The 23859-nt window shown below is 37.9% G+C and overlaps 1 protein-coding gene across 6 annotated transcripts in view; it reads right to left on the bottom strand.

Moving 5' to 3' along the window:
* Nucleotides 1-15755: 15755 nt before the first annotated feature.
* TMEM117 (transmembrane protein 117) overlaps nt 15756-23859 on the bottom strand; it is a 483102-nt gene continuing 474998 nt past the window's right edge. For all 6 annotated transcript variants that reach the window (XM_053226143.1, XM_027035936.2, XM_053226144.1 and 3 more), the window contains one exon: nt 15756-17488. In XM_053226143.1, the coding sequence (XP_053082118.1) occupies nt 16842-17488 (647 nt within the window). In that variant the 3' untranslated portion in view covers nt 15756-16841. The remainder of the gene's footprint in view (nt 17489-23859) is intronic.

Genomic DNA, 23859 nt, shown 5'->3' with positions numbered 1-23859 from the left:
GTTTTGGGTGAGACTGAATTCAAAATTGTAGCTTCCACATATTGTTTGTTGGGGAGATGAATCAATACCTTGCGGTAGGTCTTCTGTGTTTAGGTAAGTCAGTTGAGTAGTTCTTAGTTATGTAAAGGTAAGACTGAGTTCCCTTGAGGAAGAAAGAGCAAGACATTTGGTAGCCAGACAAGGGAAGTCCTCAATGAAACTTGGAATGTAAAGAAGAGTAAATATGTGGTCAAGAAGCCTCCTGGGAGGAAGAGAGTCCTCTATCACTTCTTTTGAGGTTTGCTATTATCAGAAACTGTGTGATGAACTCTCATGATTTTAGTTAATCATTTGGTAGGAAGGAACAAGGGCCTCAAAGAGGTGCATCATATGGAAATAGTCTAGACTCAACACTGAGAGGTCAAAGATGTTTTGGGAGCAGGGCTTCTCTCAGTCCATTGTGATGCCAAGGCTAGAGGACTCTCAGGACCTAGGACCTTGCCCACTGCATTGCACTTTGTACAGAGGATGTCCCTGCACATGAGGATAACCAGAAGATCTTCAATTTGGGTACTCAAGGATGGGACATTCCTCTCAAAGCTTTCTCTTTTAAGGGATATACGTTCTTTTTTTTTTCCTAATTTTTTTTTCATTTTTTAAAATTTACATCCAAATTAGTTAGCATATAGTGCAGCAGTGATTTCAGGAGTATAGTCCTTAGTGCCCCTTACCCATTTAGCCCATCCCTCCTCCTACAACCCCTCCAGTAACCCTCTGTTTATTCTCCATAGTTATGAGTCTCTTCTGTTTTGTCCCCCTCCCTGTTTTTATATTATTTTTGTTTCCCTTCCCTTATATTCATCTGTTTTTATCTTAAAGTCCTCATATGAGTGAAGTCATATGATTTTTGTCTTTTTATGACTGACTAATTTCACTTAACGTAATACCCTCCAGCTCCATCCATGTAGTTGCAAATGGCAAGATTTCATTCTTTTTGATTGCTGAGTAATACTCCATTGTATGTATGTGTGTGTGTGTATGTATATGTATGTGTCTGTGTGTATATATATATATGAGTATATATATATGTATATGTGTGTATATATATGTATATATATGTATATGTATATATATATTATATATATGTACACACACACACACACACACACATATATATATATATATATATATATATGTATGTATATACCAAATCTTCTTTATCCATTCATCCATCGATGGATATTTGGGCTCTTTCCATACTTTGGCTATTTTGGCTATTGTTAATAGTGCTGCTATAAACATGGGGGGGCATGTGTCCCTTTGAAACAGCACACCTGTATCCTGTGGCTAAATGCCTAGTAGTGCAATTGCTGGGTCGTAGGGTAGTTCTATTTTTAGTTTTTTGAGGAACCTCCATACTGTTTTCCAGAGCAGCTGCACCAGCTTGCATTGCCACCAACAATCCTCTTTCTCCGCATCCTCACCAACATCTGTTGTTGCCTGAGTTGTTAATGTTAGCCATTCTGACAGGTGTGAGGTGGTATCTCATTGTGGTTATGATTTGTATTTCCCTGATGATGAGTGATGTAAGGGATATACATTCTTAAGGGTCATCTTAGCAGAATGAAAACAACCATGTGACTAAAAGAAACCAATTCCAACAGCAACCAATGAAGAAATATGGCTATGAAGGATAACAATGATAATGGAGTAGCCAAGTTGCCATTTCTCTCAAATGCAGGTAGAGCTGAGTGATCCCTAGGGGTAACAGTTGAAGTGAGAACACCTCAGGGAGGTGTTACTGAATTCTAGATAATTTGGGCAAGCAAGTTTTAAGAGATTAGATAGGAAAATAAAAGGGATAAACCCATATATTATGTAAAGCTGACACACCACTTACATTATATTCATTCTTCCATCAATTTATTACTCATCCATTTACGTATTCGTCCATTTGGTATGTATTGAAGATGCTATTTAAGATAAAAAAAACTTCAGGAGCACCTACCTGGGTGACTCAGATGGTTGAGTGTCCAACTTCATCTCAGGTCATGGTCTCATGGTTCCTGAGTTCTTGAGTTCGAGCTATATGTTAGGCTCTGTGCTCACAGCTCAGAGCCTGAGGCCTGCTTCAGATTCTATGTTTCCCTCTCTTTCTGCCTGTCCCCTGCTCATACTCTGTCTCTGTCTCTCTCAAAAATAAATAAAACATTTAAAAAAAATTTTAAAAAAGTAAACAGCTTTAGAAGTCATGTTTTTGCCATCAAGGGGCCAATAATCCTATTAACCAGACATGTTTCTTGGGGCAACATATGAAAGAATATCATTATGTTTCATTTATTACTATCTTGCCAATGAAACATTGTATACTCAGAAAATCCAATCATCACCTTAGCACAAGTGTTGAAATGTTTCACTCTGCTGAAATGTGTGTGTGTGTGGTGGGGCTGGGGGGGGGGGGCACTTGCTCACACACAAGCATTTGTCTTTACATATTCTTGGAATTTGGAATCTTGGGATAACAAAGTACTTATGTCAGTCTTTGCTTGATTTTAGTGTAGTGAATGTTTTGGTGTGGAAGTTTGTTTTGCAAAACAAAAGGTCCATAACACACTACTTGGAGAAGAAAACCTTCAGAAAGCTTGCCCTGGTGGTTCCCATGGAAGCACTGCTTGTCATTTCGTCTAATGACCAACCTAATGATTGGGAAACCTTGCCTAATTGCCAAGTAAGGAATATCCATTCGCTGCCACATCAGCCCTTATTATTCTAGAATAAATGAATTCCCACCTGTCATAGATTATCAGATATTTCTGTATCTGTTCAGCAAGGGTAATATTAATAGTGCAGTGAAAACAGAACTGTGTGGATCTGCTGTCTTTGTTCCTTTGCTAATCTTGGATATTTTTCTTTTTGGTCTCAAGATGCCAGAATAAACATGCTTTTGGATGCAAGAAGACATCCGATTCAGTATTCCTTAATTAACGAAATCTTTTTAAAAGCATCCCAATATCCTTCGGATGTCTTGGAGCACCTGGACAGAATGAGCAAAGAGCTTACTGTGCTTATTTAAAAATTCCTATTCATAGCACAACTAACTGAAGTATTCTAATCAGCTGTCAGGCAAGCAGGTCTCCCCATAGCTTTTGGACAGCCCCAAGGCTCACAGAGAGATGGTGGAGAGGGTCAGGTTGACAGATTGTTTTTGCTGTCTTAACGAGTGCAAATGAACTGATTTTGCTGAAAAATCTCTCCGGATTATGACAGACAAAACATCTTTCACAACATGATATGTTTTCAGTGGGCAGCTCTGGTTTCTTCATGTAGAGATTGCCGATCCAGTTTGCGTGTTCTAGTATATTCCTATTTAATTTTTTGCCATGGTGACTCATCATCCTCAGCAATTCCCTGAAAACACAAACAGAAGAGCTCAGAAAGCAAAGGCAGAATATGTGGGGTTTTTGTTTTTTTTGTTTTTGCCTAGGGTGTCCAGTGGTAGAGGTTGACACATCAACTCCTGAGTCATTTTGTCTATTTGGTCAATTCCTCTTTTGTAATGAGCATGAATATATGATACAAAGATCTTCATACTATGTGCTCATTCCCTTTATGTTCATTTATATACTTCTACAACCCCTGAAGAGCCTTCCAGGCCTCTTACCACAGTCCATAAGTCCATAACTATTCCAACCTTGGTTGACATCCATTTACACACAAAGTATATGAGCAGGTAAACCAACCAAAGCACTGACCATCGGGAAGGATTTCTCTTTCCAGTGTTTTTTTAGGGCTGTCCCTGAATGAGCCACAGTAGAGTTGCTGTCCACTTTCAGCTGACACCCATATACCAAGCCAAACTATCCATAAACCAAGCTTATTTTCCCCCCTTTAGTCATTCATTTGGGATCTGCCATATTGTTCATAGGTATGAGTAGAAGGAAGAATACTATTATTATGGAGAAGAATACTATTATTATAGAGGTGGATGCTCTTAATACAGGCTGCTATAACAAACAAACAGAGACTGGGTAGGTAGCTTAAACAACAAACACTTATTTCTCACATTTCTGGAGACTAAGAGGTCCAAGAACAAGGCTCCAAAAGATTTGGTGTCTGACATCTAGTTTCCAGGTTCCTAGATAAGCTATGTTCTCTTTAGATCCTCACATAGCAGAGAAATTGAGCTCTCGATTCTTTATCTCCTCATAAAGGCACATACCCCCTCGTAGGGTCTCTGTTCCCCAAATCCCATCCAAATTTCATTTTAATCATTTCCCAAAGTTCCCACCTCCAAATACCATCACACTGGTGGTTAGGCTTCAACAGATGAGTTTTAGGAGGATACAAACATTCAGTCCATAATAGATGCTGTGGGGAGTCCTGGCCTACCTGCTCATGTGTCTTATGTGGGCTCTCCGGTCCTGGTTGTGCTTGATACCAGATGTGCCACCTCCATCTGACACTGAACTACTCTGGGCCTGCCCAGCCTGATGACTGGGGTTGATAGGACCCAGCCCATAACGAGCAATGAGCTGTATGGTCATGTGGCACCCTACACTGAGGGGACCCATCTCCACCAGGGCCTAGTACCATGTCAGGAGGTGTTTTTCCAAAAGCATATAATTCTCTTCTGAAGATGACATAGCCTCCTCTGGAAACCCAGGGGCCTGCATTAAAATTCTCTCAGTGGGACGCGGCACAAACTCCACTCAGTTTCTTTCGTCACCACTGATACCTACAAACTTGTGGCCCAAGTGGCGGTGCGATTGCTTGCCTGTCATCTTGGAGCTGCTTCAGAGTCCTCTACTGCCCTAAGCTTAGATCCTTTTACATTACCGGCTTTATGGCATGGAGTTATATTTCTGTATGTGGAATGTAGCCAGTTAGCCATCACGTTTCCTTTTTGTGGTAGGATGTGCCAGACACACTCATTTGGAGGGCACGTTTCAGTATGTTCTTAACCTCTGGGTCCCTAAAAATTTTATGACTATGTCAAGCCTTTGGATTTTTTCAAGGCCCATATCCTACCCCATGGGACACATATCTCTTACAAGATCTTCTGTACGCTAGGCAGCTCTTGCTCATTGACCCCTATAAATATAGTATCATTGATAAAATCAGTCAATGTGACATTCTGTCGAATGTCCAGATGATCAGATTCCTTTGGTATGTTTTGACAAAAGGCAGTAGAGTTATTCCTGGCTAGCACTCTAAATTAGTATTTTTGTGTGATCCATGTGAATACAAATGGCTTCTGATACTCTTTCCTGATTAAGATAGAAATAATGTATTTGTGTTGCTCCAGGAAGAGTATGTCCCTGGGCAAGGTAGCTCTCTACAGCTGAGGCAGACCCTGAGGTGTTGAGAGCTAGAGGTAACCTCTGACTATATCCCCTGAGGCTGGGTGGTAAGTCCTTTGTGGGTAAAGTCACGAAGAGACTTTTTATTGGTATTATTGTTTTACAAGTAGTTGCAGAACTAAGTTTAATATTTTTTAATTTTGTATTATTTAAAAAAAATTTTTTTAAGCAATGGCTGAGAGCTAGAACTGAGACATAGGATTACCTTTCTACTTTTGTATATTATCTGTATATATAAATCCAGACATACCTCTTTATTTACCTATCTGTAAGCTTAGTTTAACTTTTCCCCCCTAAGTTTATTTATTTATTTTGAGAGAGAGAGAGAGAGAGAGAATGAGAGAATGAGTGGGGTGGGGGGGCAGAGAGAGAAGGGGACAGAAGATCCGAAGCCGGCTCTGCATTGCCAGCAGAGAGCCTGATGTGGGGCTCAAACTCATGAACCATAAGATTATAACCTGAGACAAAGTTGGATGCTTAACCAACTTAGTCACCTAGCACCCCTTAGGTTAACTTTTTGAACAATACATATTTCTCTTCATTATATGAGTTGAAATCTTTACAGGTAATCTTTCAGTCCCTATAAACATCTGAGTTACAAGAGCCTCTTCTGGGATCCTTAAATTGGATGGCCCAACCCACAGTTACTGCCATTTCCCTGTTGCCTACAGTGAGCACACAAAATAAGAATCCATTAAAACAGAACCTGTTTTGTGCATCATCCTCACACAAGCAGGTGGTGAGTAATTTTGTCCTGTTGTGGAGAGGGGGCATAAAGACATGAAAGCCAAAACTAAATTGATTTCAGTATTGTATTGTATTCATGGGGTCTTGACATCCATTTTTGTCAGAGTGATTTTTTTTAAAATATGCTATATTGATGATGCCATTTCTTAAAATTCTTCAGAGGTTTCTTATTATCTTTGAAAGAAAGTACAAAGCCCTCAACATGGTCAACAAGGCCCAAGCATGATCTGACCTCTGGCCACCTTTCCCAGCTGAGAGAGGCACCAGAGATACATGAGTGAGCCTATAGAACTGGAGAAAGAAATGTACTTTAGACACATGATTACACAAATGACCACTTAATTACGTTATGAGAATTACTGAAATGATTTCTGTGTGTTGGTTTTGGTTTCGGTTTTTGATAGCCTGTTGTAAAAGCAGGTGCAATCTTTCCTGCCTCAGCAAGGCATTGTTTTATGTCATTATTTCAATTCTTTTATTTTTTTTTTGGAGGTGGGGGGGGTGGGGCACAAGAACATTATTATATATGTGGGTTCAGCTTTGTTCAGTTACCGGTGACATCCACCAAAATCTCGCAATGTCGCTAGAACCCCATCCTTAGCAGTGAGGTTCATTCTCAGGAGCCAGTTCCTGTTTGTTTTGTGGGTACTAAGCTGTTGCTTTCCCCCCTGAGGTATGTCTGGTGGGCAGGGCTAGAATGCAGCTTGTTCTTTTGTCTGCAGTCCAGCTCTACTGGTGTCCGGCCCTGAGCCCCACACCACTTAAATGGAAGCCAAGTGACCCACAAAATACACACTGGTTAGTTCCCCAGCTCTGGCTGTCACTGTGCCCCTCCTTGGGCCTTTCCCAGGAATGCTTTGTGCTTCAAGCTGGTCAGGATCCTCTGGAACTGTGATAGTACCTTGACAGCTTCAGCAGTGGCTGCTGCAACACCTCCCCTCATATTGGATCACTTGAATAAAGACCATTTTCTGCTTTCTTGGACAGCCACTCCTCAACCTTTTCAAATGGATGAACCATGCAGGGAAATTAAACCTTAGGCCCTGGCTCCTGTTTTCCTCAATGTCCAGATTTATTACTCTGTTTTGGGGCTTGGGCTTTGACACATATTTAAGAAGTTAGATTTCCAAAAAACAACAACAACAACAAAAACACCCCATCTCCATTCTGTCCTTTAGAAAGGACAGCAGAGGGTGGGGCTGAAGGTAGGATAGAGTAGGAAAACAGCTTACATTCACTGCCTTGGTGAAAGAGGAGACTGATGATAAAAAAAGGCAAGGAGGCAGGCAAAAAGAGAGGATAGCAGACATGTCTTCCCTAATGTTTTGCCCTTCCCCAGTCATCATTCTGTGCTGGATTCCATGCTAGTGAAGCTGGCTTGGATACTCACACGTAGATCCCACACTATTGATTCACTTAGGGCTGTGTGCCAGTTTTCTCTTTCAGCCCATACAAAACTAATCAAATTAATGGATGCTGCTGCTGGTTCTCATCAAATGCCATTAAAATATAACCCTTTCATGAATAATTCTAAGCATTGACTCAAAGCAATTGATTACAAGAACTACGTTGCTCAAATGGGAGGAATAATTGATGTTTTCAACATGTAAATAGATTTCTAAGGAATTCTGAGATACAAGTTATAGAAGTACAGCTATAATCACAGTTTTAGAGATTCTGACTTATGTTTATTTTCTAATTTTGGCTTTCAGAGAACAACATGTAAAATCCTGCAAAATGGTTTCATCATCTCTCTACACTCTGTTTAGTTCTGCCTGTGGATTCCTTGAGTGCTTGGAGTCTTCCCTCCTAGAGCTACAATTTCACAAAATTATGTAGAGCAGGGTAGTATATTTCTTTTTTAAAAGGTCTGGTATCTTAGGATACATGATCGGTGATTATGCAACTGTCTACCCAGTCAATCACAGTCAACTCACCCATGCAAATCTGTAGTAGAAGCATTGAACAGTCGGATGAGAATATAGCACCTCTGTTTCAGGAATTAGACTGGTGGACTTCCAGCTGCCACTCTAATTTGCTGCTCTTTGTTTTAATTATCTCTCATGCTTTGTCCTGGTTTGGCTCTTGGTACCTGTCTTGAGACTCCCATACTTGAGGAAGAATTTCTGTGCATTTTTTCTGATTCAATTGTAACACTCCTTTTTAATTAGGTTTCTAAAACTTGCTATCCTTACCCCTTTGGGTGGTTAATTTTCTGTTTCAACTTGAGTGGGCCATGGGTACCCAGATTAAACATTGTATGTGTGTGTGTCTTCGGAGGTGTTTCCAGATGACATTTGCGCTGGAATTGGTGAACTCAGTAAAGTAGACTCCCCTCCCAATGTGGCTGGGTATCATCCAATCCACTGAGGGCCTGAAAAGAACAAAAGGCAAAAGAAGGAGGAATTTCGTCCTTTTTTTCCACCTGCCTCACTGTTGAGCTGGGCCGTGTCATTTTCTTCTGTCTTTGGATTGAGATTTGTTTTATTGGTTCCCTTGGTTTTCAGGCCTTCAGACTCAGACTGAATTTCCTGGGTTTAGTGCTTGCAGAGGGCAGATGTGGGACTTCTTTGCCTCAATTATCTCATGAGACAGTTCCTCATAATAATCTTCATATATATCTGTATTTATCTGTATCTCCTGTATCTATATATACACATCCTATTGATTCTGATTCTCTGGAGAGCCCTGATTAATATGTCCCCCATTCCCCATATTGAATGTAAGTAATGATCCTGCCTCCTGCTTAACTTCAACGATTTGATTGGTATAGTCCATTCCCTTACAACATTTATCATGGAGAGGATCAGAGAATTTGAGCATATTATGCTACATATATTAGACAATTCTAAGTACATTTCCTCCCTCTTTAGATAGTTATTCATTCAAATTTTATTGAGTTAGAAACAGTGATAAAAGATAATTAATGTGTGATTCTTCTCCCCACCTCAGTTCATCCTTCTAGGCAGAATCAAGAACATTATAATCTAATACAAATACAGACATACAAACATATAGAAAAAAAGAATGTTAAAGATACTATAATAGATAAAATGTAGGTCATATAGGCACACAATAGAGGGGTAGGCAGTTCTATGTTGGAAGATGAAGAAAGACCTAATAAAAGAGGTGATATTTGAGTTTATCCTGGTGGTCATGATGGAAAAGGGAGATTCTAAACAAAAGATAATGAGCAAAAGCAGAGTTAAATGGGATAGAGGCTTATTAGAAGAGCAGAAAGTAGTTGAACATGGCTGGGTGATTAGAACCCATTGGGCATGGGAAAACAAAACAATACAGAAGTCAGATAGGGTCTTGAGTATCAGATAGGATTTTGCATTTTATCAATAATGCCCAAATTGATGTTTGTTAGGGAATTACCCATGGAACTCTTAAAACTCAGCTCAACTTCAGTTTTTTCCTAAACCCACTGAGTTAGAACTTCCCGGTGTGAGATCTGGTTGGGTGTATATTATGTAAATGCTCCTCTCATTAGAAGTTGCCCAAATTGCCTTGACCTTTATGGTCATAGAGCTGAATGACATATTCTACCATACCTTGCCAGAATTCTGGCCAATGCAATGCAAAAAATGACATATGTCCCTACCGGATATGTTCCTCAAACTTGTAGGATCTTCCTGACCTTCTCTCCTTCCTCATCAGCCAGCTAGATACACAGAACACTAAGATCCCAGAAAGTCAAGGAACCACTTGTTGAACTGTGTCTGAAACACCAAGTCACTGAATGGAAAGCCACCCAGTGGACACGCAGTTCAGTTGCAACATGAGCAAGAAAGGATATTTTATTGTTAGCCCATTGGGAATTTGGAGTTGTAGACAATATTATTAAAAACCACTGGTGAGCAACAAGTGGTCACTGAAAGACTGAAGTTACATGATCAGATTTAGACCCTAGAAAGATTGTTCTGATAAAAGTATAGAAAATGGATTGTACTGGACAAGGTGAGAGTCAAGAAGACCAGTTAAGAAGACCACATTGCAGGTATTTTAGGAAGAATGATGGATCTCTGCATGGCAGTAAGTAATAATGACAGAGAGGAGAGTAGACCCATGAGACACAAAGTAGGTATAGTCTATCTCCACTGGAGACATTGGATATGCAAATAAAAGAGCCTCCCAGTTTTTTGGCATATTAGAAACTAAATATTGTTGTTCAAATTCAAGAACATTATAATTTGTTCAAAGGCAATTTTATAGTAATTTCATTATTATCAAATCTGAATAGTAATTTTTAGAATAGTAATCGTCTTTCCTGAATTGGTTATTGCTCTTTGTTTCATCTTACACATTTTGTTTCAGACAAGAGTGACTGTTTTTAAGTGCTGACCTTTTCCAGTGTTGTTAGGTTGAAGTCAACTGGACTATCCAGATAAAATAAGGTATTCACAGGAAGTAAGTCTGTAAGCTGAGTAAAAAACCAGGATACTGTTTTAAAGTATCATTCTATAAATGACTATGCTGTGGCTAAGGTGTTGCCTGGATTCCATGGTATATAAGGTAGATTCTTCCTAAAAGGCAAGGCTGGAGTGACACCCTGATTTAGAATGGCTTCCTTGACTACATCCAATCACAGGTGGGAAGATCCTGAAGTGCAGGGGCTCAGGTGTGCATGTCGGCTCTCATTGAAATGCTGAAGACACTTCAGGATTTATGAAATGTGGTGGATTACTGGCATGATGAGAAAGCCCTGATAAGAGAAGCTGCTAAGGCAATCATGAAAGGAAGGAAATAATTTAAGAATGCTAGAGCAGAGAAAATCTTGATGAATAGGTTTGGCCCAGCAGCTCCAAGGGATTATGGCCATTGATTTCAGACATCTTAGCCACTTGCTTTAAACTAAGGAATCTGAACTTCTGTTAAAAGTGAAATGCGTTAACATTGAGGCTTGTAGAGTTCAAAACAATTACAGAGAGACAAATTGGGAGCAAACAGCCTAACCATGTTCAATGGCAGCATTGGCCTGGAGCTGCTGATGAAGGTAAACTAATGGGCGCTATTGAAAGGTGGGCACTGAGGTGACTGGTGCCCCACACCTTCGATAGTACCTCACATCTGCACAACTTAACTTCAGTTCACAGAATTCTTGCACATACAGTTTTAGTTCAAACTCTTCAAAACTCTGTGAGGTATTCCCATTTGGGGAATGAGAACCTAAGGCTTATAGTATTCAAGGGACATGTTTTTCAAAGCCAGTGCTTGTCCTGTCACAATACCGTTTGCTCACCTTTATAAAGGTTTTTAAAAATAAATTTCAGATGGTTTCTTCAAAATATAGTTACTTCTAGATCCCATATTTGAATTGTGCTTTCTAAATCTGTCCATCAATGCATCATTTTTTTTTCTTGTTTGAATATTCATATCTATTGCCCACCCTTGAGGTGTGTTCAAAACATGCAGAGGTCAATTCTTTCCCCTCCTAGGAAAGTGAAATCAGGAAATAAACCAATTGCAACACTGGAAATTATGTCAGGGCAAATCGGTGTTGTGGTTTTATAAGTGTAGTTTAAATCAGAACACCTGGGAACGAACTGAATGCTTCTGTCATTTAATTCAACCTTATCTGTTTCAATCATAAGATAGAACTTGTAAATTGCATCCAGACACCTGTTAGAAATTATTTAACTTAGATTCTTGAGAGAAAAGAATTGCTAGAAATCAGGCATCTGAATGGTTTTACAAGGTTTCCCAGGTCATTCTCACCAAAGATACTGTTTGAAATGGATACTGTAGTTTGAATGGATCTTAATTAAGGATTATAGTGGAAAATAATGGGATTTGGAGTTACACACATCTGAGTTCAAATCTTATGTCTGTATTTGCCAGCCTTGTGACCTTGGGCAAGCTAATAAACCTCTCTGAGCCTTAGTTTTTAGCAATTGTAAAAAAATTAACCATATTTACCTTCCGTGGTTTATATGAGGATTAAATGTGTAATTTGTTTGCATATAGAAAATACTCAAAATGGTAGTCTTATTATTATCAGGATTGAGCAATGATCTGGATAGAGTGAAAACAATTCATTAGGGCAACAAGCATCTATAAATTTGTTTTGTTAATGTAGTTGTCAATGATAAGTTGGAGTGGTCCTTCTTAGTCATGCAGATAAGTCCTCAAAAAGTTTAGTAGTACAATTATTTGGTGTGAAGGAACTTAAGACCTTATGAAAAATCTTTTGGAGGATAGAGGTAAGAAATAAACCTGTGAGTTATATGTTATTGATGGATTGATTTTATTTATTTTTTGAGAGGGAGAGAAAGAGGGTGAGCGGGGGAGGGGCAGAGAGAGGGAAAGAGGATCCGAATCAGGATCTGCACTGGTAGCAGAGAGCCAGTTGTGGGGCTCAAACTCATGAACCCCAAGATCATGACCTGAGCCAAGGCCAAAAGGCCAACCTACTGAGCCACCCAGGTGCCCCTTATATGTGTTTTATATTCTCTGAGTAAAATAATGGATTCCTCACACTTAATTAAAATAATATCTGTGCTATATTATACATATTAAAGTAGTGATAATACTTTGTTTTACTAAAATTTTCAGAATGTTTATCATAAAGCATCTGCAAGGCATTTTTGTTTACAATATGTCAACTTTTGTATGCTGATAAAATGCTTACACACAGACTTTGCTGCCATCTTTGTTCTTCTATCAAGGATGTTCTAGTCTCTCTCAATTTTTAAGTGTAGATTTTTGTCTTTCTCTTCTCACATTGCACACTATGCCCACACCCACCTCTATTGTTTGTTTCATGGACCCCGTGTCCCCTCTCCCAGGTCTCACCATATTTCCTGGACAGACACAGAGTGACATGAGTGGTAGAATGTTTAAGAAATCAACCAACCAACCAACCAACCAACCTTTTGTGTAACCCCCTCAGTTATGTTGAAACATCTTCTTGAGTCTTCTTAGGACTCTTATTAGGTAGAAGTAGTGGACTCACAATAACTTTATGCTGAAGTTTCTTTTACAAAGGCTTCCATCCCCTCGCCAGAGTTTTAAAGCCCACTCACACTAAAACTACCATTTTTTATTTCCCAGATGTCATGGTAAGAACTTCCATCATGTTTCACTATCTGCCTAATCTTCTCTTTCCAATATAAATATCTAGCTCTTTTTCCAGTTATCTTTAACAAGAGTGACTTGTGAGCTACAAATACTACATCTAAACTTCTCTAGTTGTTCAGATTACAGTTCAGTTCTAGTCCAGTATAAACAGAAGCCAAAATTTATGACCTTGATTCTCTTATCCATACCAGTTCCCATTAATCAGAATCCTATGCACACAAATATGTTTAAAACAAAAATTTGGATAAATCAAAAAAGTGCCAGTTTGTTGCAAAACTAATTGACTTGTTTTCCCCATCTTAAAGATGGGATTAGCTAATAGGTTAGAGTTGAATTCTGAGGGGCAAAATTTCTGATTTCTGGAGGAAATCAGGCAAGATAGAATAGTGAGCCATCCCAGTCTGAGGTTGGGAAAACACCATTAAAAGCACAATACCCAGATTGTGGTTGCATAGCCAAGAGTTTTAATTTAAAATAGGGATCAGTTCAGAGTGAGGACAGATAGGTAATAAGCAATTATGGAGTGCTAAGGTCTTAGTCAAATGTCAGATTATTCAGTTGGCATCATGAGTCATCAGTTACAGAGACAGCTAAGAGGAAGTTCTCTTCCCATGTTTCATATTGGGTTGGGCTGGTGATCCACAGGGTAGGCAAATAATGTATTGGAATTGCTTATGGTGGCCAGTGGTGAAATAAGACAACAGTATTGACTCCCATCCTCAAATGTGAGTGTGTATGTTGCACAACTACTTTCCATTGTACTGTCAGCCAGTAGTGCTTGTGGGAATGACCTGATGGAAATCTGATGAAAAGTAAAAGGAGATTTTGTGCCTGGCTGGCTCTTCGGGCAAATGGAAAAGAAATAATTCTTAAGATTTCTAATAGGATTCACTGGTAATCTCAGCTGTGCTATAATATAAGTGAACATGATAAGTGGCCACCATGGGGAGAGTATGAGATAACTAAGTATGGTTATATAATACAAATGAGCATGTGGTGATGAGATTTATGTCTAGGCATATATTATCAGGCATAAATTCATAGTGTTTATTTAATTTTCCATTTAAACTACTAATGAAGTACTCTATAATGTAGGATACTAAAATTGTGCCAAATTAGTGCAAATTCTGCACTGCATGAAAGAAAATACTGTAATTACTGAACAGTAGAAATATAATTGTTTATAGTCCTTAAGCATCACTGCAATTAAGGCATCACATTTGTTATGCTTTCTTTAGAATCTGCAGTTAGTGGTTTTTTAATCCTTTTTTTTAACCCCTTATTTTCTGGGTTTACTACTTTTTTTTTTTTTTTCTGTAATGCCCTTGATAGTCCAAAAGGTCTGGTATTCAAAAAGCACTAGTACATGTGCTTTTGACTTTCATTAGATTTTATTTGATTTGCTAATCTTTACTTGGTATAATTGCAAATATGGTATACTAAAAGAGGTAGCAGAATAAGGAAGGAGACCCATGGGTAGATAAATAGGTCAAGATTGATATATACAACTATTGGAAGCCTTCAAAGGTTTGGATCCTGACTATTAAAATGCCATTGCTGAAAAAAAAAATGCCATTACTGGTAATTACTCTATTTGTTACTAAAACGTAGGGAAACTTTAAAGATACATTTTCATGTCAGCTGATAGCCACCTTCTCTAGTCAGTCCCTACACTAGGATACACATAAGCATAGTGCTGTTATTTTTTCTATCTTCTGCTAATTAGATTACCTCATTGAACCACTTTTTCCTTAATACCTACCTAAAAATTATCAAATAATATTTTCATAAGGATTATATACTGCTAATAAACACCCACTTTCTATAAATCAACTTCCTTCTTCATTCTATAAGACACTAACTTTCAGGATAATATATATATTTATATTTATATATATTTATATATATAATTATATAATATATATATTTATAGAACAGTGAGTGTATATAAATATATGGGTCTATGTGTGTGTGTGTGTTCTCCTAGAGTCAAAAGTTCAATGTTTTATGCTATGTAAATTTGGTAATGGCCAATGTTACCACATTGGCCAAGCAAGAACATGGTAAGTTTCTTTAAACAGTATGGTCAGTGGGTTACTATAGTGAGCTTGATCTCTGCATTTTTAGTTTCAGAGATACTTATAATTCTAAGTTGCACCATACATAGCTATTAAAGGTAAATGAAACAGCAGGGGCATGGTTCTAATTGCTTAGTAAACAATTGTAGGAAAGTGTTTATTAAAGCTGGCTCTCAAGTGACAGATAAATACATAGTTCTATCACACATGCTAAATTCAGCATGCTGCAAGCTTAAAAGCAGATAGATCAAAACAAGAGATATTTTAAAAATCATAAAGACAAAATACAGTTATGTCAGTATGTGACAGGAGAATAATTTTGCCTTAAAAGTGATCTCCCCAACCCCCTGAAGAACATGCAACCACAATTTATGGAACAAAATTAAAAGCAAGTTGGGTATGTTCCATTTCTTAACTCATCTGGCATCAAGTTAAAATTAAATGGGCTGTTGTTAAATTAATATACAAATGAATCCATTGTAAACAAAAAACTACATCACAGATTCACTGATGTATAATTCATATTTATTAATGTATGATGTTTAATTCTTAAAAAAAACAACAAAAAACACACAAAACAAGCTACTAAACAGATTCTTTCATGCACTTCTTTTTCTACCTCACAAGGTTCTGCTGCATAATTTTTAGAGGAGTTCCCTTATTCAGGGTTGGCATAGGTTGTTCAATTTTCATTGTCCAGAGCCATATTTACAGAAAGATGTACAAATATTGTAGATAGTAGGCTGTACAACCTTCACATGATTAAAACTTCAGTTCCTTGGTTTTCTAGAGCTTTGTGTAAATGCCAATAAGTTTGAGAGTTCATCCAACTGTGCCTCTTAACCTTTGTTCCCATAGGTGAAGGGCAGGATTTTTAATCAAGTAGCAATTTATCTTTAATTAGGAAAACATAATTAGGTATTATCATCTAATTGCAATTACTGGTTGGAGAAAGTCACATTTCACAAGTAGTGACCCATGCTGGATTATGGTTCTCCTATTACTGAATTTTGAATCTGTATTTGTATTTGGCAGATAGCCAATACAAATTCAAAGGCAATCACCATGCCTCTCTGCAATCCTGCTGTCAGAGTCACCAACTCCACTGCTGAATAGGTAAAAGAGATACTTCCTAAGCCACATATTGGCTATATCTGTTTCCTGCTAAGACATCAAGTGTAGATCAAAAATAATTGTATACAAAAAAAAAAAAAAAAACCCATGTGAAGTAGGTTAGAGAACTGTTCCACACTTCATTTCTGGTACAGTTAAAAACAGTTTAATGTCTCAAGGCACCACTATGGTTGAACATCAGATACACGGGTAATCAGCTAATCTTCTACTATGCTGTAAAGTCAGTAAATAGCTTGTGCAATTGTGAAAAGCAATCTCTAAAGGACTGTTAGATATACAGGAGGCACGTAGATTATAATACAAATAGAAAACAATGAGTCCTAGAAAAAGCATGTTGAGCACCGTTGTGGCATTGTTTGTGTTTCTTTACCTAACACTACGTAAACTTTACAAAAGGAAAGACTAACTTTTTAAAGTTACACTCAAGGTTGCTTTTTGTGCTGTCTCCAAGTAAGTGAATCTAGTTCGTAGGTGTACTTTTAGAAGTTGTTGGATCTGGATCGGCTTCTGTCCCACTGGTAGATTCATTCAAGTGTGAGCTTAAGTTTTCTGACGTTAGGTGGGAAGACTTGTAGACAATTTCGTTGAAGTCAGACCTGATGCAAACCAAAGGAGGGTCATTCAGTGGGTCTTCCACTGAGGCCTGTGTGTTCTCTCGAGTGATCCCCATGTCCTTGCTATGTTCTGACGGTGATTTTCTTTTCATGCGAGTATAAGTTTTGTCTTGATTCTCCATGCCTTGCTCATTTTTCAAAAACCGTCCAAAGAACCAAATGAAGAATCCAAACCACACAAAAGCTATTAAACTCGGAACAAAAGCCAGACACTTGACATCAAGGCTAGCCCCTATGAACCTGCTGTGTAAGAACATATCTCCCTCAACATATGTTTTATTAGTCCGAGGGTTAGTGTGATTGGACCTCCATTCCCAGGAAAGTTTGGTTCTGTTCAAATCCTTTAAACTTTCGGAGTCTTTCACTGTGTATATCTTCTGCCCTGGGCCTATATACTGTCCGTACTCATGAGGCTTATAAAATATCTGGTTCTTCCACATATTAAGATCCAAAATCAGGACAAGAAAGATAATTCCATAGTTAAACCATTTACCTGCATTAAAAAAAGAAATACCGCATATTAGTCAAAGACCTATAAAACTGCAATAGGGTTTTTTCCCCAATAAAATGGAGATAATGGTATAATAGTATAAATTGTTCATGTCTTAGACCTGTTAGCATTTTTTTGAGAGTGCTATGCTGCCATTAAGTGAATTGGCAAAGGATATTTCCTAAATGTATTCTAGACCACATGAGAATGTAACTGTAGGTCCCAGAGTCAATAATTTATGCTATTTATACTAACCAGATTAAGCTGCCTTGTTTTGTAGGTACCACAGCCATACTCAAATTTGGTTCCATGTAGGTTATTCTCTAGAATATCTCAATTAATATTTAAAAAACAAAGTTCTAATTAAATTCTTAGAAAAGTCTAACATCTGATTGAACATCTCTTACAGTTTTATAATTGTGTCTAGACAAGAAATCATTTTGCAATGCAAACACAGCAGTATATCAATTGAATTCACATTGCTGTTTGTAGGTGACCTGTTGATTAAACCGTTAGTTGATGTGACTCAGATCAATAATTCTTGAGCATTCATTTCAAGACTTTAAAAATAATTGCATCAAATCTCATTGAACAGAATCCATTTATCAGACATATAAATACAACCAAAGCCAATAAACTGCTTTAGAACAGATGATTTGGAGAGATTGTAACCGCTATAATTTCTTTGTAGTATTTAAAATTCTCATGCAAATAAGACCTTGTTTAGAGGCATATTATCTATGATATCCCTATATCTGCAAATGAAAAAGAACATAGGGAAATTTTCAAGGGATACTAGATTCCATCATAATTTTATTATAATCACAATTTATTGCAAGCTTTACAATATCAAGTATATCATGATATGGTAATACCTTATAGGTTTGCTGTAGCAAAATAGGTGATACATTTTGCTATCACCTATAGCAAACAGGTGCTATATTGCTATATATAGCAATATGTATATATATTGCTTTAGTTCCAAAAGCTTTAGTTATAAATGTTAAATATAGTATGTCAAATTATTTTATTTTGTATCTGAAGATAACAGTATTGAACATGATTAAGTTACTGTTTCACAAGATTATAAAGCTCTTGGGACAAAAGAGAGAATCTTGGGCAAACTTATTAAACCATTCTAATGAATTTTTGCAATATGTATTCTAACAGAACATAGAGCTATATAAAAATATAACTTTGAGAGGAGTTTGGGAAAGTGTTTTATCATCATCTTTATACATTTTCAAGTTCCTACTCTATGCAAAATTGAAAGGTTTTAATCCTGGCTCTAAAACTTACTAGCTATGTGATCTTGGGCTAGTTGTTTAAATTCTCTAAACCTCAGTATCTTTGCATGCAGAAAATAACAGTACTTACTAAAGCTGTTAGTATTTCATAAGATAATTAGATGCTAAACGCAGTGCCTGGTACATAATAGAAACTCAGTAATTGTTACTGTTATGAACACGAAAGCCTTGCCTAAGATGTGATAATGTCTGCATTTGCATAGGAAGGTACAACTTCTCTATCAAGAGAATTTACCTATCTGAAGGGAAATTATAACTGCCAATCCTGAAATTGTTCAGCTATACAATTGTTAAACTCTTTGTAGTGGAAACTCTTGCCCAAATGATTTCTTTTGCATACCCACACTAGAGAGTAAGTTGAAACATTGGGAATGTTGTTTGCACATATGATAAACTATTTATAACATCTGGCACTGCTAAGCTCTAACCACTCCTGCTCTCCTGGAGTCATAGCCAAAACTAAAAGAGATTCTCACTAAGAATCAACCATAAAATGAGTAAAGAAAGCTCAAGCTAGTGAAATTCAATCAAATACAAAGGTGAGCAGCATTATCAAACATTTATTGTGCTCATAATAGATTCTGTTTTAGGATACCTTAGTAGATGCTGAGGACATACATTTTTGCCTTACAGGGGGGAACTCATTATCTTGTTAGGGTAACAGAACAGTGGCATCAACAGATAAATAGTAGGAAGAGGCCACATTTGTGAGGCACCAACTGAGTGTTACAAATGGTAAACACTGAAGATGTTGGGAAAATGTAATGAAGACTGAGGGCTAATTTCTGCAGAAAGGATTTTTGTAGGAAGTAGTAATTCATGTGGTCCTGAAAGGGAAAGAAGGACAGAGAAGAGCCTGGAAAATGTTGCATTTCTTTAGTTTATGTTTTTATTATGCTGCAAATAGAATAGCATACAGGAAAAGATCAGGTGATACTAAAGAGGAGAGAGAAAGAAAGTAATGGAGAATACTGTAGGAAGAGAAAACAGGAGAGGAATGAGAGGCAAGTGAATTAAAAAGTTCTGAGGTTCTTGGGGTGCCTGGGTGGCTCAGTCAGTTAAATGTCCACCTTCAGCTCAGATCATGATCTCATGGTTCATGGGTTTGAGCCCCTCGTTGGGCTCTATGCTGACAGTTCAGAGCCTGGAGCCTGCTTTGGATTCTGTGTCTCCCTCTCTCTTTGCCCCTCCCTCCCCCCCCCCCCCCCAAACATAACACTTAATAACATTTAAAAAAAAGTTCTGAGGTTCTCATCACTATCAATGAGGCAATAGTTTGTAGCTTCCATGAAAGCAAGTTGAGAGAGGGGCTTTGGGTGCTTCTCTGTTGCAGCAGATTCATACCTACTCTCTTGCTGTAAACTACATATGCTGATGGTGAGGAAGAATTTTTATGACTGACCATCACCTTGACTCACAAAGGTCCCTTGGAGAAACTTGTACTCTCTCTCTAAGTCATTGTTATTGATGCAAGAATAGGGCAGTCCCTCATAAAGTGGGCCCTGTATCTAGGGTATCAAAAACCAGTGATAAGTACTGTCACAAAATCAGGGAGAAGAAAGGATGCTCACTGAGCTTGGGGAATGGTGCTTTTCTGGTGGGAAAAGATGCTCAAAGAATGTCAATAAAGAAGGGAAAAGATAACATCGGAGCATAAAAATTGTACACTGACCAAACTAGTAAGAAACCCTCAGGATAGGAGGAGCTCTCCCCCACACTTTCTACACTATTGTTCCACCACCTAAGTTGAATGGTGCACTGGGTCACTTTGACAACCAAACTTTAAAGAATCACTTTATTTTATTTATCATGTGATCTGGAGCCTGAAAATTTAGATGGGATGGAGGAGGAACAAATTAGAAATGTGTTTTCTGACATCAGCTAATGGGTATCATCACCCCGCTGTAACACATCTTTCCTGATCCTTGAGACAGAAAACCACAGTCAAAAACTGCAGGCTGGAAATCAGCAGATAAAGATCTCATTCTAATATGAAAATAATACAACCTTGGGTTACCTGTTTAACCTCTCCAGGCCTCAATAATTTTATTTTCAAATTGAAGAAACTGAACCAGATGACTTCCAGTTCTATGATTCTGTCCTTCCCCCCCACCCCGAATCCTTCTAGTTAGTAGCTATTCAATTTTTAATTCTGTGAAATGAAGAGTGATACCAACATAACGATCTCGAAGGATTATTCTGAGGATAAAATAAGTTTATATCTGAAAGTCCTCTGAAATCTATTAAATTTGCCAGAAATGTAGAGGAGTATGTTTTCTACAGTTTCCTTCCTTTATATCTTCAATCCAGTTAATATAGGATCTTGGTGATATAGGGAGAGAAGAGCATGTAAGGGTTTGTAACAAAGATATATCCTAAAGGTGAGCAAATGTTTCAGTTTGGATAAAACAGCATGAATCACTGAGCTATAACTGGACCTGTTATCTAAGAGGACTAAGTGTATAGTTATATGTAAACATGCTTTGTGAATCAGCATATTTCATATGTTGAAAATTCTTAGCAACTGGTAATTTGTCTACAACTTGCAGGAGAATGGTCTAGAGATAGGTCAACTATACACAAAAATTTTGAGGCTAAAGAACAGGAACCTGTCTCCAAGTCTCCCACACAGCTGAGTGGCCGTGTTGTGGTGGGGAAGTGCAGAAGGGAGAGAACAGAGTGAGGCAGGCTTCCTACTGACATCACGTTTCCTTTCTTTTCTTCTGTGGATGTAGCACTGTCTCTACCTCTCCTGCCCCCAAGCATCGCCCCCCCCCCCCCGCCACTGTCAAAGCCAGTCAGCTGAAACTTGGAGCTGGTAAAAATGCACAAGCAGTGGCTTTTCCTACTTTGTTTGTTTGTTTACCGTCCACATAACATAACCGCTGGTCCACTTACGCATTTACGCAGAGGAAGGATATTCTTTTTTGCTAACATCCTTCCTTCTATTTTCCCACATAGTGTTTTGTTACTTTTGTAATGCGTTCTCTCCTCTTTAAAAAATTACTTTTGCCCTGTGATATGTGGCGAACCAGTAAGCAAAACAGCTTAGTTGTCACACAAGACAGCTCAACCCCACTGTTCTTGTCTATAAAGTGAGGGAGCTGAGCTATATGACCCTACTGGTTTCTCCCCAGCCCTAAACATCTCTTTGATAAGTCTGTGAAATAAACATCACCTAAACCTTAACATTTTATGATGGGCCAGGAAATCTCACCATTAGAGCAAAAAAGATGGAATCCACAGATTTTCATGCAGAGAAAGCTTTCCTTAAAAAAAAAATGTATATTCTGAGAAACACTGTTTACCATAAAAAATAAATCTGAGTCCCTGAAATGACCCACATGGAAAGGGGATCAGACACAAAAAGGAAAATAAGTGATCTCTTGCCATTTCCCAAGTGTGTTGTTGTGAATGTACAGTCAACCATAACAAGAGCCTTGGTATTTCAGCATTAATCATAGGAGAGATTTTGCATTTCCCCCTGTTGTTTCAACTACATAACATAATGTAAATCACCAAGGAGGGAGGGTAAGAATCCATACATTATTTCTATTAATCTCCTTGCTGAAATCTCTCACTGTCTCCTTTAATGAGAAATCACTGCATGGTGTTGGTGGGATTACCTCTTTCTTGCATTTTGTGCCTTTAATGAATCCTACTGATTGCCAAAAATGATATTATAATGGTAATTTTATCTTTTCACATTGTGGGAGATTACAGAATTCTGGGCTAGTTGGTTTTAAAAGGATTCTTCACTCAATATCACTATCACTTAGCATAGGAAATGACAATTTGGGAGAAAATGTTTTTTCAACTAAGGAAAAAATAGTGTAAAGTGCTGATATTTCCACCATATAATATGTACTAAATTAGATGACCATTAGACTCTTGAGATTAGGGGTTTATATAATAAACCTTGCATTAATCAAATATGCAATTATATTAATTTTTTCTTAACTCAGTAAAGTTGCCAGGTAGCATTGAGACTGAGCTGTGCCATAGGCACCTTCATCCCAAATGGGTGCTACCACTGGGCTAGACTCTGGCATCCAGTGCAGATATATGAAATAGTCATGCTCCACAAAGCCTTCAAAATCCTTTATGGGATAACAAGCAACCAAGGCCTTGAAAAAGATAAATTTTGGATAATTAAAGAAATAGCAGCTTGCTGTAACAGGCTTCTTGGCCAGATCAATGTCCTCCCATTGCAGACATGAGCACTGATAACAGGGCTCACTGACTTAGCATCTCTTTAACCCCTTTAAGCACCTGTGCCCTCACACCCTAGGTAATTTAGGGATATCTGGGAACCACATTAAGTGCTTGGGCCATGAGGAGAACATTTAGTAAATTGAAGATATTTACTAATTTATGAATTAATAAGAGTTAATTTGAGTTAGCAAAGTAAGGTCTTAAGACTTAAAAGCAAATGAATATAGTTTCTCTAAGTGCCTCTCTTGTCTTTGTCACCTCCTAAGTGGGAGACTATTCCTTTGAGGACATAATCCAGTGATAGGGGTAGAAATTCGCTATGATAAAAACAGAAGTAAAAGGCCATGGGGTTATACTAAATTAGGTGACTATTAGACTCTTGAGATTAGGAATTATGTCATGTTCATTTCTGTATTGCCTAGATCCCGGCTTAGTTTTAGACACATATTAATTCAGAAAATGTCTGTTAACCAATAGGTAAACTGTGAGATAATTTGTCCAGAAAAATACAAGAAGTAAAGTTACAGTCTTTCAAATCAAATACCTGTGTCACAATGATCTGGTAAATTCTGGTATACTGCTAAAATCAGATATAATCTAGAAAATTGGGAAAAGAAAATATTCATATCTCAAAGAGTATATATAATTCATTATATATTTCAAGTCTCTCTTCTGGCTGTAAAGACAATTCCTGAAGAGCATGTAAGTTTTATCACAGATGTCCTCATATATGCATAAATGAAGGCAGGACATCTCAATTTGGAGACAGCAGGCTAGCTCAGGGGCAGCAAGGGCTGACAGGCCATGGGCAAAAAAGCAACCCTGGCCTTGAAGAAGATGAGTTTTGGACAA

This window comes from Acinonyx jubatus, chromosome B4 (assembly GCF_027475565.1).
Source record: "Acinonyx jubatus isolate Ajub_Pintada_27869175 chromosome B4, VMU_Ajub_asm_v1.0, whole genome shotgun sequence".
In the NCBI taxonomy this organism is placed as follows: domain Eukaryota; kingdom Metazoa; phylum Chordata; class Mammalia; order Carnivora; family Felidae; genus Acinonyx; species Acinonyx jubatus.
This window is presented reverse-complemented; position numbering and strand designations above follow the sequence as displayed.